General features: G+C 34.9%; 3 protein-coding genes across 6 annotated transcripts in view; 2 read left to right on the top strand and 1 right to left on the bottom strand.

Moving 5' to 3' along the window:
* LOC149420576 (alpha-tubulin N-acetyltransferase-like) overlaps positions 1–2,775 on the top strand; it is a 29,513-nt gene extending 26,738 nt beyond the window's left edge. For all 3 annotated transcript variants that reach the window (XM_089636812.1, XM_089636813.1, XM_089636811.1), the window contains one exon: positions 43–2,775. In XM_089636812.1, coding sequence (XP_089492938.1) covers positions 43–72 — 30 coding nt within the window. In that variant the 3' untranslated portion in view covers positions 73–2,775. The remainder of the gene's footprint in view (positions 1–42) is intronic.
* Positions 2,776–4,096: 1,321 nt separating this feature from the next.
* LOC149420574 (forkhead box protein J3-like) overlaps positions 4,097–18,760 on the top strand; it is a 28,850-nt gene continuing 14,186 nt past the window's right edge. Inside the window, exons 1-3 of one of the 2 annotated variants that reach the window (XM_089636214.1) lie at positions 4,097–4,132; positions 14,812–15,038; positions 16,547–16,670. In XM_089636214.1, the coding sequence (XP_089492340.1) occupies positions 14,872–15,038; positions 16,547–16,670 (291 nt within the window). In that variant the 5' untranslated portion in view covers positions 4,097–4,132; positions 14,812–14,871. Of the gene's footprint in view, positions 4,133–9,029; positions 9,278–14,811; positions 15,039–16,546; positions 16,671–18,760 lie in introns of those variants that run through there. The other variant, XM_089636213.1, reaches the window with a different exon arrangement.
* Positions 6,305–10,815, bottom strand: LOC149420575 (uncharacterized). Its single transcript, XM_089636386.1, has 2 exons — positions 9,295–10,815; positions 6,305–6,325 (listed from the first exon to the last, which is right to left on the bottom strand). Exons 1-2 carry the CDS (start codon positions 10,813–10,815, stop codon positions 6,305–6,307), a joined length of 1,542 nt encoding a protein of 513 aa, XP_089492512.1.

Here is an 18,760-nt window from a genome sequence, read left to right as displayed (position 1 = left end):
TTAATGCACGTGATAATATTGACCTCATGTTTCGGTTTGCAGATAATCCAACAGGTGCCCCCGTCTCCCTAGGAAATGCAGCTGCCCCCCTTGTACTCGGAGATGTGGAAAATATAACATAACCGAGCTGTTGTAGAAGTAGTACCTAGCCAATGTTACCCGTTACTGTTTATTTATTAAAATATTTATTTATAGTAGGATATCACGCAGAGAATCTGAATAGCGGCAACACGAGCATTGTGATAGAATCAGGTACAGTTAGGCAATTAAATGTAGAAAAAAATTATCATGGCAACACCTAGTTTGGCCATTTTGGAACAAATAGTACATTCAGATGTGAGGTTATGTTAATGTTATGTTATTCAACAGTTTGACAATTAACTTGTTTCAAAAATTAAATTACCTTAGAAATCATGTAGAATCGTATCCTTTCGAAAAGCACCTCTAATTTCTGTAGACTATGTGTACATAATGTGAAAAATATGCACCAGGACCTTAGTGCCGTTTTAAAGTTACATACTTTCGATAAAATGGTTTGAATTTGTGTTACCATGTACTACAGATATAACAAATGCAGTGCCCTATACTTTTTCTACATTGACTTGTCAGACTGTATCAAATTTTTAGAACTGTACTAGTTTAGTTTGCGAAATCTATTACATAATGTCAATTTTATTGCCCAGGTGATTTGGATTGGTTGAAGTTAATATGAAAGGTTCGCAAATGGTTCATTATCGAGTAATCAGCATTAACAAAAAATAATATCTCTTTGGATGAACTTTTAGCAGCCAACATTAACAAAATAATATATAGATTTGTTTTATAATTTTACACCCTGGTTTGTCTTGAATAACCCGATCTACGCGACTTGCATGTGTGATCCATCAGCGACTTTCCCCTTATGCAGATGTCGCGTATATGATCCATGAAGTTTCGCTAAAACACTTGATTGTGTCAAATAGTGCTGCATGATGGGATAGATTGCATTGACAAGGCCAGCGTTGTAACGGTTAGTACATAATTAAAATACCTACTATTGTTGGGATCAATATGATGGGAGCTTTATTTACAAAATGCTCAGTAAAACTATATATTAAAATATTTGTCCTGTCATTCCAATTGGATTATATTAAATTGAAGACTGTTTTGACTTTCCTCGCCAAAAATTGCAGCTTTATGAAGAATATTTAATTACACGCTAAGCTGTGAGGAAATAAATTTAAAATTTACATACCCTCAGCTGCTGTTAAGTTAGGTGCTTGCTTTGAGCAAATAAATTTATGACTCTAAACGACTAATCGTATTTGGTGAAAACGTTTAAATTAAAATGTATAATAAGTTAAATCAGACAATTATAAATTAGATTTATTTTGTGATCAATGGCTTTTGTTTATCAATGGTGTACTTGCAGTTCAGTGGCCGTCCGTGACTTTTCAGTGAGCTAGAGTGCTAAGATTGAAAAATATTACCTTACTGATGTCGTTGTATCTGGAAATGGAGTTTTTTTTCAAAATTTTATTATTTTGGGGAGGCTGTCTCAAACTGAAAAACCTTCATAAAAACAAAATTTTAATTTTTGAAAAAATAATTCGTTTTCAGATACAACAACATCAATAAGGTGTTATTTTTCAATCTTAGCACTCTGACTCTCTGAAAAGTTAAGGACCGCCACTGTTGTAGTGAAATGATTGATGAATTCTCAATTCTTGTAAAGTTGGGTTGTCTCACAGGAATTAATTTAACAATTGTCTTCAAATGGTCCATCACCTACATTTTGTTTTTTTAACATTGTTTGAAATATCCCTGTTAAACGACGATTCTAGGTCCATTTTAGCATTTTGTCAAATTGTGATCAGCTGACAAACATAACAATACAACAGTTGTGCTTTTCTGCTGATCACAAATTATCCAAATGCTGTAACGGACCTAGAGTCGATGTTTAACGGGGACCTTTCAAATTTCAAAAAAACATAATGGCGCTGATTGGCCATTTGATGACAACGTTATATTTGAATTTCTGTAAAACATCAATCTAAGAATGTTAAACAAACTTATGTAAGATCTAATACTTTATTAATATTTATTAATCTCTGTAAATTAAAATTTCAATAAATTATTAACATTCCTAAAATACTTAAATATTCTAACATGTGGAACATGTACGAGCTTTGTTCCTGTAGTTTTCATTGTTTTTATTTTATATTAAATTTATAATATTATTTATCATTAGTTTTAATGTCGCACTCATTTATCTTCCAAATCTGTGATCCTAGAAGCTAATCTTTTTTATGTGTACTTATAAAGTACCTACCTATATTAATTTATTTTACTTTAAAATATGTGGTACAATTTTTGTCAGTTTTAAAAACTTACGTTGGTTGTGTACAGAATGGTATTATTGAATAAAATCTGGAGCACTTTTATTTATTTTTTATTAAGGTACATAATTGGTTTAAATTATCATTTTTTTTAATGGTTGTTTGGGATGTGGACTTTTTAATTAGTTGCACATTATTTTTATATTTATCAGCAGAAAATATTTGCTAACTTACTTTGCATTCACTTTAACATTCTTTTAAATTAATAAACTGTACACAAAATGATGAAATTTTTATTTATTTTAATATCTAGTGTTCCCACAGCGATCAGTAATGAGCAACCTCGTGCCTGGCTCGGACTCTCGGCCACCCTGCCCGGGAGTCTCCCCATAAATCATCACATCTCAAGATTGATAACTTCGGGCTTTTTGTATAAAACAAATTGGACCTAAAAAACCATAGATATGCCAATATATAGACAGTAAAATTCTCATTCGGAAACTACTTATTGTAATATACACCAATGAAAAACTTTAAAAAGTTTATTCCATAGATTTTCAGAGTTTTTCATTGGTGGACATAGTTAGGCAAACATATGACGTCACAATATTTCGGTTCAAATTTTCAATCTCAGTTATACCCCCCTGAGTCTCCCAACTCAACTCGGATAATTATATTTAATCTGGTGCTAGAAATCATGGGTTCGATTCCCAATCTTAAGTTGTGTTGCTACATCTTTAAACTGGCAGCCGTATGTCCTTATACTGAGGTTATCGAGACTTTTTATAGGTTTTCATACAGGTGAATAATGCTTCTTCATAATTTCACATTTGTAATGCTTTAAAAATTCAACACTTCGTCTTCAGCCGCGTCAATGTTAATTAACTATGGCAAGTTGTAACCGGACATCGTTGATTTCAAAGGTAAACAAAGATATTTAAAAATATCACTAAATAAAATCTAAATAAGCATAATATTCTTTCTACCTTTAGCAGAATCAAGAACCATTAACAAAACAACTTTCCTACCCAAATTGTAGGTACAGGTAAAATAAATAGGGTTTGATAAACACTACAATTCGTGCATTCATGAAATTTTTCATGCATTCTTCTTGGCAATAGAAATCGACTCCTCCTATGTAAACTAATGTATCTTCAAAATCCTGATTGTTGGAGAGCAGTTTTTTGGTCATACAGCCAAAGGAGTTACGATAAATGACGGTATTAATAAACCTGTTTATATTTTTATAATTTTTTCGTTAATTCCCACATAAAATTTGTACAGCATCCAAACTAGAAACATTAAAAACTCAAAATTGCCATTTCGTGGATTACAATAGTTTACGTAGGAGGGGTCAAAATGAAGATCTGCAGTCTGCCCAAAATAAAGTGATGGAGCACGCCTCTAGTCTAGGAGGCTATCATGTAATATTTTCATGTTTCTTTACATAAAACCCGTCTTATTTTGATTTGAGAGTGGAGTTCGATTCAGCGTGAATGAAAACATAGTAAACGATACCTTACTCGACCCATTTTGTAAATATGTATTTTTCAAAAAACCCTTTTTTTAGCAGTCTCGACAGATCTGCATTTCATAATCTCATAATTAGAAGATCGTGGCCCATGATTTTCTATTTTTGTGAAAAAAATTTTTTTTTTGGAAAGTAGGTACCTATTTAATCGCAGATAGTGGCAGCACCTAATAAAATATTCACAGCTGGCAACATTGAATAAATGTCACCTGTTTGGTAAAATCGTGTGTTGTTTATTTGTGTAATCTTGTTTATATACAAGTTTCGACGCACACATGCTTTTGTAAATAAAACAAAACAAATCGTTATTACTTGAAAATATGTAAATTTTCATTTCTGTATGTCTTTACTGAGTGAAATCAAACGTCAGGCTCTTCCGTATAGCCTTAATTTTCGTATGTTTCAAGAATGCAATTATAATATCGAAGGCGAATGCGTGTGTATCGTATTCTAGGTGTAAACATACTCTTAGTTTTGAAGTTAACATCTGCAAATTAAAATGACAGTCGTCAAATAAGGGCAATGCTCTATAAATTGAATAAACGTCATATCAGCAAATGTATTTTGTGGTGATATGCAAGTACTGCAAAAGCAGTGGCAGGGTCAATCCGCACCAAATCATCCAGAAAATTTTGGATTTGTCACCCACCATCTCAGATTTTGATGAAACTTAAAATTTTTAATCCTTCCATATAGATAAGAAAATTTACCAAATTTTACCTTCCTACCTCAACTCGTTTTTTTTTTATGGGCAGTTGAAGTTTGGGCAAAATAAGCGTTTTTACATATTCCGAGCACTCCGGAAGAGCTTGTACCTTCAATGAAAAAAAATTGTATCTTTGTCATTTATAGTGCAAATGCAATGAAAATTTTCAATATTATCAAGAAAACTATGCTGATTGCAGAAAAAAATAAATAAACCCTTTACATTTATCTACTTGACTTTAAAAAATTACCAAAAGTAATTTTTGGGACGGAAAAGGTACTTTACAAAAAAGCAATATCTCGGGAAGGTACAGTGTTAATGAAGTAATTTTTTTTTTATTCATATCTACAAATAGCATAGAATCACATACAAAAATAAATTCATGGCATTTTACTTGCTTCAATAAATAAAATCCATTTTAAACTTTTTTCAAACTTTTTGTAATTTTTTTTTTATTCTTATCTACAATAAACATAGTACAACCTAAAAAAATACTCCTGGTATTTTGTGTGCTTCACAGTGTAGAAACGTTTTTAAAATGAGAAATCTTAATCATACAGAATTGTTCCAAGTGTTTTAAAATCTAGATACTGTATTTGCAAATAAAAAAAGTCAAACTTATTCGGTCCTTTACAACATGCTGGTAAGCTTGCAATGTAAGCTTAAGGCACCAACAAAATAATGTACCTTGTACCTTACCCTGAATGCATACACCATAGCAATATTTTATAACAAGATCAACTTTTTAACTCTTTTCACTCTTTTCAATACAAAGTTAACTCTTTAAAAAACAAATACAATAAAAATAAAACAGGCAATGTAGGATTAGGTTAAATGAAAGTACATTACAATAATATTGTTTACAAATAAATGTTCAAGTTCATTTTTTACTTTTATTCTTGATCTGACCCATAAGATGGTTGAACTTTTGATCAGCATGATGAACGTCTTTTTCAAGAAAGTAGTAAGCTCTTCCTGAACCTTTTGTTGTGGGAGGGTCAACGATATTAAAAATATTTTGTAGTGGAACAAAACAAATATCTTCTTTTTGATGTGGCCAGTAAAAGGATGGAGCTGGGCCAAAAGGATGCATAAACTTGATTGATACATCACACTCGTCTTCATCTTTGGAAACCACAAGTCCAAAAAACCAATGGTTGTCATATACGCAAGCTACATAAGAGTTTGTACAAATTTGTACCATACTTAGTTGCTCAGAGCGATTTCGTTCCCCACTGAAGTTAAAAATCAAAGCATAATCTGAATCTGAACTTATCCTTTTTGTGCCAACTTCATTTTCAGACAGGGGAACAAAGCAGTGGAAACCTCGAGTGCCTGGTATTGTTTTAGCTTGTGAAAAACGCTGCTGTAATTGTTGCCTGCAAGTGAATAAGCTTTCTTTTCTCAGCAAGTAAAAATATGTATTTTCTACTCTCGACTGACAAAACTTAAAAGTTTTGTCTACAGTTGTGATAGTGTTGCCAGGGCCAAGTTGCAAACTTTCTCTAGTTAGAAGGCGTTTTACTGTTCCACCTATTCCATCACAGGGAGATTTCCCATGACTCGTAGCAAAAAACGACCAACATGCTTTCAAGTTGAAGTCTTTTTGATGGTGACACAGATTTAAAAAGTTTTTGCAGTTTTTATATTGCGCTGCGCAACCATCAGTAAAATAATGAACACTTTGAATTTGGGGAAATTTTTGATTTAAAAATTGAGCAAAAATTTTTTGAGTTTCGTAAACGAAACTTACATCATGTTCCAAGTCATCTGAAATTACACACAAGCTTGACACTGTGAGATCTTTGCCAGGCTCTTCACAAGTGTAAATTACCACTGGGTGGAGTGAACAACTGTCTTGCGTCCAGTGGTAACCCTGGACTTCATTCTGGATAACATAGGAGAAGTTTTCACTGAAGTCTAATAACACAACAGCTTCATTTATCTGAAGCTGTGCTTTTAGGGACTCTTTGAGATATTTTGATTGAGACTTTGTTATAAAAGAATGAGGAAGAAGTTTTACAAGACTCTTCACAAGATGTTCTACATATTCATGAAAGGGAACTGTAACTGAAACCTGCTGTGTTCTATCAGTAGTTACCCATGCACTGTATGTAATTTCATCTTCTTGGTCCCATTCTTCAAATTTTTCTAACAAATGTTTCTTAAGATTTTCACTAGATGTTGAACACTTATATACTTATATGTATCATTGTACGTTTCTTCACTGTCACAAGCATTAAGAAGCAACACTACATTTTGATGAATTGCACAAACGCAGACAGAATGAGAGCCTGGAGAACCTACTGGCACACACCATTTGGGACGCAACCAACAAAATTTCGAAATCCCAATTTTTGAAGCAGGGTATTCAAACTTGAAGGTAGCATAAAGTTCATTCAGGTTACAAAGCAATAGTCTCTTTTGTTCATAAACATTTTTGGTTATGCTAACTTTATCTTTTTTCCCTGGCATAACACGAGAAAATTCATCGTTTTGGTAGAAATTTTTAACCAAAGTAACTGTTCCTTGGTCTAATGGTTTTCCTTTTTTTGGATCAGGTAAAGCAATGATACCATTTTCATTTAGTAGCTCTCGTGCTTTACGAACTGAGTATTCACCAGCACTGAATTCTTCAGCAACCTTTTTTCTACTCCACGAAGTTGGAGCGAGAGTTAGAAGCTGAATTCTCTCACGGCGTGTAACTTGTGTTTCCAATTTTTTTTTAACCAACTCAACAAGCCTGTCCATGTCATTAGCTTTTTCTTGAATACATCTTGGTATTTTTGCATCACATTTTACTGGGGAAAATTCTTTTTCTAAAACTTTACTTACTTTTTTCTTTAAGGTTGAACAAGCAGAATCTAACTTCCGTTTAGCGTAACTAGACTTACTGTGGGATGGTATTGCATGTAGTTTAAATGGAGATTCTCCAATGTCAGTTAAAGAAGTGTTGATTTCTTGTAAAAAAATTTCTTTGTTTAAAACATTTTCAACTTCACTTATGTCTTCTTGAAAAGTGTTAAGCTCTTCAATTTCATTGTTAAGGTTTTGGCTCTTACTAATTTTTGCTCTGCATGCATTACAAATTTTTTGTCCAGGGATTGCTTTATTAGTTACTTTTAGAATGGTATTAATGTTCTCTGAAAATTCCAAGGATACTGTTCTTAAAGTTTTTGTAATTTTCCTTTTGTGGCTTTGGAACGGGTCAAAACAAGCTTTTTGAAATGTTTCATATTTATTTAAGTTAAATATTCTGTGGTGCTCACAAATGTTGAAAACCAAGTCTGTAGATACAAAACTTCTTTGTTGAATAAGCTTTTTTTCAAATTCACTTAACAAATCCACACTCGTTAATTTCTCTGACTTAGTATAACTTTTTTTGTGACATTCAGTACCATTATGTTGTCCCACACTACATTTAACTAAACTTGTTTCGATTAGAGACATTTTAACAACGTACACCATAACATGAAACAACTACTGTATTTATATAGATGATCACTGCTTTGAAGCTGACTCAGAACTAAGCATGTCAGAGGAAACAAAGCATGTAGTATCCTGCAAACTTAGTGATGAGGCAGATAGTAATTTTCATGTTCTGTCTTGTTCTTGTTGCAGATACATCATTTCCATGTAGTGACTTGTCTCTAGGACTGTTTCTTTGATATTAGTCCATTCATTCAACCTATATTACTAGCTATATACCTAAACTATAACTTGCCCAATTACAAACTAAAAATAGATATAAAAAAAATCACAAAAAGTTTGAAAAAAGTTTAAAATGGATTTTATTTATTTTTGTATCTAGATTTAAAAAAACCTAGAACAATTCTGTATGATAAAGATTTCTTATTTTAAAAACGTTTCTACACTGTGAAGCACACAAAATACCAGGAGTTTTATTTTTTTAGGTTGTACTATGTTTATTGTAGATAAGAATAAAAAAAAATTACAAAAAGTTTGAAAAAAGTTTAAAATGGATTTTATTTATTGAAGCAAGTAAAATGCCATGAATTTTATTTTTGTATGTGATTCTATGCTATTTGTAGATATGAATAAAAAAAAAAATTACTTCATTAACACTGTACCTTCCCGAGATATTGCTTTTTTGTAAAGTACCTTTTCCGTCCCAAAAATTACTTAAAAAATTACTTTTGGTAAGTCAAGTAGATAAATGTAAAGGGTTTATTTATTTTTTTCTGCAATCAGCATAGTTTTCTTGATAATATTGAAAATTTTCATTGCATTTGCACTATAAATGAAAAAGATACAATTTTTTTCATTGAAGGTACAAGCTCTTCCGGAGTGCTCGGAATATGTAAAAACGCTTATTTTGCCCAAACTTCAACTGCCCATAAAAAAAAAACGAGTTGAGGTAGGAAGGTAAAATTTGGTATATTTTCTTATCTATATGGAAGGATTAAAAATTTAAAGTTTCATCAAAATCTGAGATGGTGGGTGACAAATCCAAAATTTTCTGGATGATTTGGTGCGGATTGACCCGGCAGTGAACGCAACCGTTCTGTGATGTGAAAGACAATTGACATTCAATTAAAACGTGCAGTTAGAATACAAGCTATTTCGGCTTTATTTTTACAAGACTCTACAAGGGTGATCGACAATGTGAGATCAAATTCTTCTACAATCTCCTTCACCAATCCCAGACGCCGCTTGACGAGCATCTCTGACATGCCAGAAACTTTTACACAACTACTCCCTGTAAGTATAGATCTCACCCAACACAAAACCGTTGCCGAATCTGTAATTATTTCCACAACTTGAAGATTCCACTTGAGAGCTAGGTTTAATCCCTTCAGGACAGCATCTAGCTCCGCTATGTTAATATGAGCTACATCGGTTGTCTTACGCAGCCATGCGGCGTCTTCAACAGTTCTTCCCTCAATTTCCAAGGTAACTCCAAGGGCCAGATTACTTGCATCACAATAAACTCTGGCATCACCTAATGATTCAGGCACTAGCCACTCCCCTTTTACAGGATCGTCAATTCTCACTCTCACCAGAAGCTCTTCAGCCATTTGTTGGGCCCTGTCGCCAACGTAATCATCCCATGCCTGGCCTTGACACTCTCTCTTCATGAAGCTGCAGGCTGTCCTTAACCATCCACACACAGGATAGTGCCCAGTCAGCTTGCCACAGATCGAAAATAATTCCCTTCTACTCAGGTGCGATTCTTCTTGCATTATGGGAATGTCATTGCCTCTTCTGAACATAAGACGTCCGACCTTATCACGTTCAATACGCAATCCGAGCACTCTTGCGCCCTCCAGCTTCTCGGGAGGCTTAGTTACGAGACCGTAAGTATGCAAGTGTGCCGCAACCTCTTCAGCTGATATTATGTTTTCATTCACTATAATGTCATCGATGTAGCTATCTGTGCCCCGTTGCACCCTTTCGTCAAGCGAGAGCACCTCGTTTACAATCCGTGTCATGATTTTGGGACCACACTTTAACCCAAAACCTAATCTTGTCAAGCAGTATGTTTTGCCTTTATACTTAATGAGTTGGTACTTCCAAAGTTTTTCCTCAATGTGCACTTGTAAATATGCTGATTGGAGATCAAGCAACTTTAGAGGTTCACGTAGCTTCCTCCACTTCCAAAGTGTCTCATCACACACTGCTGCATCCTCACCAGTATGGCACTGAACACTCTCGTTGAGTTCACGATAATCCAAGACAGGACGTACTTTTCCCTTGTTCTTTTGGATCACAGCCATTAAAGAAAGGATACCACCGGAGCTTCCCTTCCATGGCCTGAGCCAGCCCTCGGAGATCCACCTTTGAATCTCTTCTTCAAAAGCTGCCTCCGCTTCTGGTAACTTAATGCTTCTATAGCACTCTACAGTGTTTTCTAATTCAGCAGGAGAACCTCTCCACACCCAACTCACGCACCAGTTTCTTCCGTTGAATGTAGCTTTAAAATCCTTGTTCTCAACAGATATTCTGTCTGCCGAGGTTTCACCAGACTCGACACAATTCGCACTGTACTCGTCTAGTCTGCTTCTTACGAACTCTACCCTATCGCGCATTATCGTAACACCACCCAGTTCTTCGATAACGTCCATGCCCAGTATAACATCGACTGCACTTAATAGTTTTTTCACCACCACACAGTCTACCAGTAGCGACACACCATGCACTACTATCTTGGCGACACCTCGCCCCTCACAAAATACACGACTGCCATCAACAGCAATCACATCACAACCAGGACCTTGTACACTACACAGCCCACTCATCACTACTGTACGAGAACACCCTGAGTCAACGAGTGCACGCACCTGCTTTCCATTGACTGCAACTTGGATTATTGGTAGCGCCTTTAGACCTGATTCAGAAGAGCTGCCGGCGCACCAGCTCTCCTGCTTCCGTTTCCCTTCTCACAGTGCCTGGCCAAGTGACCATCTTTTCCGCAGTTCCAACAGACACTTTTCAGCTCTTCACAACAGAATTTGACCATGTGTGGCCCACCACATTTAAAACAACGCCGTCTTGCATTTGGAGATATTGCGACAAATTTCTGTTGGCCCTGAGCCACCGCCAAGACAGGCTGATCCACGAGCTCTGCCATAAGAGCTCTAGCACGCTCCATGATTGTTGACAGCGACATTGTCTCTACTTTTGGCTGCGCGCGCAATTCACGTGATACCACTGAAGGCAGACCTACTATGAAAGCTTTCATGAGGAGAGCATCTGACGTCACACCCGCTAGCCTTGCCAACCTCCTCAGGTCCGTCATATAGACGTCGACCAGCTCATCACGCCATGTGCGCCTCACGAACTCCTCATAGGCCAGAAACGGGTTTGTTGCGAAGGCACAAATCAACGCATGTTTGATGGCGTCACCATTGCCCTTATCCTCTGCACTCAGCTCATTGTAGACAGCAAATGCAGGTCCCTCGCGCACACATCCTTTACTTCTTTAAAACCAACTCGACTTTTTGTTATCCACTGAATAACGTCGCCCTCGCCATTAAAACACCTTAATAAATCTTTTCGATGTGTTTGAAGAGGATAGTGAAGAAGAAGGAGAGACCAGTACAGAAGGACGACCCACTAGGGTGCGAAGGTCTCCGGGCTGGTTAAGTCAATTTGTACAGTGATGACGACATCAGGAGGGCGTGTGGTGATATGCAAGTACTGCAAAAGCAGTGGCAGTGAACGCAACCGTTCTGCGATGTGAAAGACAATTAAAACGTGCAGTTAGAATACATATTTTACGAACTATATTATAATCTGTTGGCTTTTATTAAATTGTACACAGTATTTATGCAGCAGATTTTTTCGCGATGTAATATTTCAGGATTCTAATATTTTAAATATAACCAATGAAATCTGCGAAACGATAAAATCTTACTAGCCAAACTATCTAATTTTCTGAAGTTGACGTTTGTTAGGTTAGGACGGGTTGTTTCGGAGAATTTGAACAATTCATCAAATTTCAACGTTCGTTTTCGGCTTCTGTGAAAGTCCTCTTCAAGTTCTGTTATTATATAATTATAGGCTAGTTACTTGACAGAACTGAAATAAAAACAGAACTTGAAAAAATCTTTCAAGGAACCTGAAAATGATCGTTGAAATTTGATGAATTGTTCAAATTCTCCGAAACAACCCGTCCTTAGTAATTAATACTAATTTCGGAATAAATTCGGTTTAGGGGAGTCACTCGAATAACCGAAATTGAACTTGATTAAGACTAATTTAGGGCTGGGGAATCCGAATCTGTAAGAATTAGGTGGGGGTCGGCACTATTAACTGAGTTATAGGGTCTTGAAATTTCGTACGCGACACAGAAACCATATGTAAAGAGTCATCAGGTCTCTGACTCCGCTGCCGGAGCTCTCTAACAACTATTGTTGATCTGCATTTATCAAATTTCTTTTTTTAATGCATTTATGACATCTGTCATTGATTTAAATTTCTTCCGATATCGCCTTTTGGTTGCTTGAAGACGTTTTATGTGCAATTTTTGATATGCATTTAAATGTTTTTAGCAATCAATAACTACAATTTTTTTCCTTATGTTAATCTTCAATTGTTGCTGTTTGCGTTGCAGCTGTAGTGAGCGAAGTAGAGATTGTGGGTTCACTTGAGAATTGTAAATAACAACACAAAAAGTATTGGTAAAAACAGCAGAAACTTGTGCAACGACGGAGAAAAAATATTTATTCTTCTCATCTAATCTAAAATACAAAAAATATTGTTTATAAAAAATGAATAGAAATCACAGAATTATAAATAAGTGGTAGTTTGAATGTAGGAACAGCCAATGCAATAAGTCTGCGAATTTTTGTTACTGGTTTAAAATCATTTTGGCCAAAGTGAGATAAGCAAATGATACTATGGCAAGTTCCCTTTCTCCCCGTTGCGTCGATCCATGTTTCTTTCATTTTTCCTTCCTTTAGAAATCTGAAATAATGATACTATAAGTTATGACACGTGAAAACTGAGATAAATTATTCTTTACCTAACATAAATAATCATGTGTTTTTCATGTGAATATGCTACAAGAGTCCCAACTGCTCCCACCTGTACAGAGACAGTGATACTCTGGCATCCCCAATTGGAGCATGTTGTGAGGCAAAAGGGGTAAAATTTCTTTACTCCGCTACGCACAAATTATTTAAACAAAACTTTGTTTCAACAAGAAGCAACTATTTACGTCGGGAGAGATTGTAAAAGATGCATTTAAGTTCCATTTTTCCAATCAAAGTTCATAGAAAAAAATAATTCATAGTTAATAATATTTTGTATTTGGAAAGAATAATAAAACAAAAATAATACATAAAATAAAAAAAAATAGTATTACAAAATATCGATAGTCGGTATTTAATCGTAATCGGTTCCATGATAACTCAACATAGTGACAATTCAACACACTTTTAAAAAGTGGTATAAAGTCATTAAAATAAAGTCAAAAAATTAAATTTAAACCTAACCTAACCTACTTAACCCAGTTAATAAATTTTTTGTTTCACCACTTTCCATGACTTTATATAACTTTTTAAAGATGTGATGATTTATCCGGTCACCATCGTAATCGCGTCCCATCACTAGCTTTGCGATGACAGTTTCGCCAGCGAGTCTGGGGGCTTACGTCAATAAAAACATTGAAAAATCATAAAAAAATTTATATTGTATTCTAATTTTGTACTAACAGGTGAAATGATATTCCATATGATTTGAAGTTCACTTGGCGTGTCGTATTTTCACAAAGTTACCCTGCACAAGACGGCATTTTTAATAAAATGAGGACGAACTGTACTCGGCGACAACACAAACGAATGAAATCTTTACGTATTTAAATCACGCTCGGTAGACCTTGATCCACCGACGGTCGGGCAGCCCTCGTAGCATATCTTCTTATATTCTATTATATTTGATCATATCAGAAAAGCAATAAAGTAGGTAACAAAATTATTTAATTTTTTTTTTTTTTTCTTAATAAGAAAGAGAAACATTCCCGGGTTACGAATAACCTGACAATATTTTAAAATCTCCTACTACTACCACAGTAAGCTGAAAATGTTGCTTGTGTTGTGATGGAGGACTTAGCCAGCCGAGGAATTGAACACACTACGCCTGGGTGGGATCCAAACGCGATGTCAACTCGGCCACCGGCAGGTCATGAATTCGTAATTCTTTATTCGAAATGCATATTTTTTTTATTTACATTGTTGACAGATCGATATCGAAGTTTGGATATTATCAGGGAAATCTTTACCCTGCAGGCTATACAGCCTGAAAAAATTCTACGAAACTGCACTCAAACCAGTCACAGAAAAAGTATTTCATATTTTACTTGTAATTAGAACTCATTATGCCATTATCTTATATTTTATCGGCACGACAAAGAAAAGTAATGATATTTGTAAAATTATTATAGTACATACATAATATTACACTTCTTTTTCCCTCTTTCTTTCATGCTTTAGGTAGGGTATGTCGATACATGCCATGACACTTTATGCCCCTTGATTGCGGTGTGCCCATACATACATGGCCATAGATAATGTCTGGAAAACATTGTCACTGCGTGGGGTGTTCGTATCACCTGCTCATTCCACATTGAAAATATTGAGAATTACTTATTAATTTTATCTGTCGATCCTTTTTTACTTACCAAATTTTTTCCACATGCAAACCATTGTACAGGGATTTCACTGTCATATGAATAATAACAAAAATGATTACATTTGAAAACGATTTAAATGATATGTTTTATTAATTTCCAGTTAGTCTTATGGGCTGCAGGATGATAGCAGGTCTGTCCAGTGGTGTGTGCCTGTGCTAGGATGGGTGACTTGTCCAGTGAGTGCGAGGAATGGGCGGGAGAGCTGAGTCCGCGGGGGCCGCCCCACAACCCCCTGGGCCCCCTGCCCCCCTTGCCAGCCCTACCCTTATCTCCCCCTGCTATCACTGCGATGCAGACCAAACCCAACGATGAAAAACCGCCGTACACGTAAAATTACTGTCTTATTTCTTTTTTAATCCTTGAATTCCACCATATCCTCAATATTTCAATTTGAGAGGCGGGTATGGGTACCGCTGCCCCGGGAACCATTTATTGGGTAACCAACGCTCCTGATATAGATCCTATCCAGATTCCTACCCACCCCTCACGCCTTTTTCCTACCCAAAATTTCCTCTCCTTTCTTTCCCTAAAAGGACTCCACACAGCGTTTTTTCCTCAAGGCCTCATGTGTTGAGCTAATGTAAGAAAAAAAAATTATATACATGAATTCTTTTGTATTTCTTGTTTTTGATCCAGGTATTTTAACTGCCTTTTTTATTATCTGATAGCATTACATTTAAATTGTCTCTTACTAAAGTTCTTAAGAGATTATTGATTTACTTGTAATTATTTATTTTTTCTTTTTTGATCCATAAAAACTAGGTGGTTATTCTGACAACAAATAGATTGCTACGCTACTTTAGTCACCTGTAATTTGATAATTTATATAATTTGATAATAATGGTTATTTATGGGTTTGTGCAGATTGGCATCAATGGAAAATAATTTTCTATATTTCATTAATATGTCATTTTAACTTTTTTTTTCTCTTACCTTTTGTATTTTTATATTTTCTTACACTTTTTAACTTTATATCTATGTTAATGGCACATGTTGTGCCGTATGTTTTTAAATAAATAAATATATATATATATCCGTGTAGGGGATGTGCTGGGAACTCAGCGCGCTTGCCTTAATTTTATAGTATTTTGAACCCTAGCCTTTGGAATGCCAGGTTCCCACCACCTGATACTACTCGAGTATGCCAGGGAAAAGGCTGAGTTGCCAACCATTCGCTATGACACTATTTTCATAATAATTTACTCAATTTTTGCAAAATGATGTTTTTGTAAATTGTACCGTCTTACAAAATAATGTCTTTATGTAATTATAAAAATTGTAAACATATCTTTCCAATGTAGTTTCCCAGGATAAGTATTTATATTCATAGAAAAAATAAATTCTCTTTCAAATGTTATAAAAAAATATTAACTGAATAAATACTGAAATTTTCTTTTGTTTTATTATATTTTTCAGCTAAATAAACATTCTTCAAAAAAGTCGTATTTATGAAGTTTTCCTGAAAATAAATACAATAAAATCAGAATTATGACATTTGACAAGGAATTTGCGACGCTCTTTTTCACAGATAAAATAAATATGTTTGCAATTGACGTAACGACAAGCTAAAATAATATTGAGATACATTTTTTCCTTGCCGAGCGAATTAAATATATTTTTGTATGCTAGGAGCATTTTTTAAGGTACAAAATACAATATCAAGGCAAGTGCGGTGAATTATTAGCAAATCTGCTATGGATTTCTTGTCACTCTAGACCTTAAAGTAGTCATTGCTACAGATCGCTACTATACAATAGAAGAAGATAACTTTTAGTAGTTAATTTGCAAACTATTTATGGATTTGTGTTATAGTATACATATTTGTTGTGTTCCAGCTATACAAGCCTCATCAGACTGGCCATCAGCAACTGCACTAAGGGCAAGATGACCCTCTCACAGATCTACCGGTTCATCATACAGACTTTCCCCTACTATCGGGTGGCCAACACTGGATGGAAGGTGCGCTATAAGCTCCCTCATTGTACACTACTCTCGCACTTAATGAAAACTTTTTTTTTTACAATAAAATGCAAAAAATACATTCTAATCCCTCTTTTGACAACATAGACTTCTTCTTTCGAGGCAAATTCCTCAGGCCAGTATTAAATGGATCTGAATTAAGATAACTCTCCTATAGACAATAACGCATGACCAATCACTGAATAAGTAGGTAATTTGTGAACAGAAGGTTAATACATAACACCATTGACATTCCTGAACTAGTTGAGTATTTTTGTTTTATTTTAACTTGTCTTTATTTATGTTATAACCTGACGAAAGTAGTAGATGACATTGACATCTGTCGAACAGATCCTTAACCCCTCAGGCCTCTAGCATATTCTGTCAGAATTTGTGTGTATTTCCCCGCTTTACAATAAAATCCAAATAAATGGAATATTTCTTGGTATAATAAATTATATAATGTGTTCATGCGTCGCGCGGCCGTCTGTTTGATCCGGGGCAATCTTGTCAGTTTTTGTTAAAACGTTAGGCAAGGGAGTGGATATATCACAAATATGTTATACATATACAGTAGATCATCGACATCTAATTTCAAATTAACGAATTCTCACGAAATTCGAAATTTTATAAAGAAAAAAAAATGCCCAACATCGAGTTCCTGTAAATTCTGAGTAAATTCGTAATAATGTCACTTGTAAATCGAATTTTTGCAGCCAATTACCGCTGCAGTCGGTCCTTCAAGTTCAGTTATTTTATTTATTTAAATCGAAATTTCGCGTCCGATTACCCTCGAAAACGGCCCTTTAAATTCAGTATTTTCAAAAAAATTCAAAATTTTAACATATTGAAAATCATATTTTTATTTAAAACAATACAATTTGAATGCGTATTTTATCACCTTTCTAAAGCAGTTTCTTTTAATTTTCAGATACGTTCAGAAATATTCCACTTATTTGGATTTTATTGCAAAGTGGAAATACTGTGACCTTCTGTCAAGATATGGCTGAGGCCTGAGGTGTTAATTAATATTTCTACGAATATAAATATCAAGGTGTTATAAGAGTCATCGAACAACGGTAGTGGATAGTCGTGCTCTGTGTTTGACGAATTGCCTACCTGCTGTCGCGGACTTCGTACAGATAAGAAATTATTGTTACATTTTTGTTTTCTATTATTTGTTTGTTATATTTAGGTTTTGATAAATTAGTGTGTACAGTCAATCAAATAGACTGTATTATTATTTTTTTTTGTTAATTAATTTATAAATATGGAGGAAGATGAAAATCGACCTCCTGACCCCGAGTCCATATTTAATATTGGAGATGAGTATGAATCGGATGTTTCTATAATACTCCCTTCCAGAAAACGAAGACCATCGCTCTGTCTTAATGTACCACCCAAAATTAAACCTTCGCAATCCGATGAAACCTCAAACCCTAAGGAAAGTCGTAAGGATACCATATTATCAGAATCTAAAAATACTGAACTAAGTTATTCCCCATCTTCCTCGGCTCCATTCATTGTCAATGTCCAAAGTACTGAACAAGGAAAAATCATTCATCCTCTGGATTTCGGGAAATTCATTTTTAGTTCAAAAAACAGTAACCTTGGCATAGTTAACGGATCTATTAAGCCGGAAGGCCGCTATAAGTTATCCCTAGAATTTAAATCCGCAAACTTTGCAAATGAATTTGTCCAAAAAATTGATATGCTTTCACTCCACAAATTTAAATCTTATATTCCAACTTACAACCTTACTAGAATGGGCCGAGTGAGAGGTATACCAACCGATCTCTCAGAATCTGAAATTGTTGATGCACTTAATGATTCTCAAGTGACCCCTAAGGTTTTAAAAGCACGTAGATTAAATTACAAAGATACATCTAATGGAACCACTACATGGAAACCCTCACAATCGGTTGTTATTACTTTTGAAGGCCAAACTTTGCCATCTCGGGTATTTATTTATTACAACGCACTCCCTGTGGAAGTATACAAATTCCCGACGATCCAGTGTTTTAACTGCTGCCGTTTCGGACACTCAAAACCCATATGTCGTTCCCCTCCACGTTGTTTTCATTGCGGAG

The sequence above is a fragment of the Hesperophylax consimilis genome, chromosome 10 (assembly GCF_061612785.1).
Source record: "Hesperophylax consimilis isolate HC1 chromosome 10, BYU_Hcon_1.0, whole genome shotgun sequence".
NCBI classification, from domain to species: domain Eukaryota; kingdom Metazoa; phylum Arthropoda; class Insecta; order Trichoptera; family Limnephilidae; genus Hesperophylax; species Hesperophylax consimilis.
Note: the sequence above shows the minus strand (reverse complement) of the source record. Positions and strands in the feature narration are given on the sequence as shown.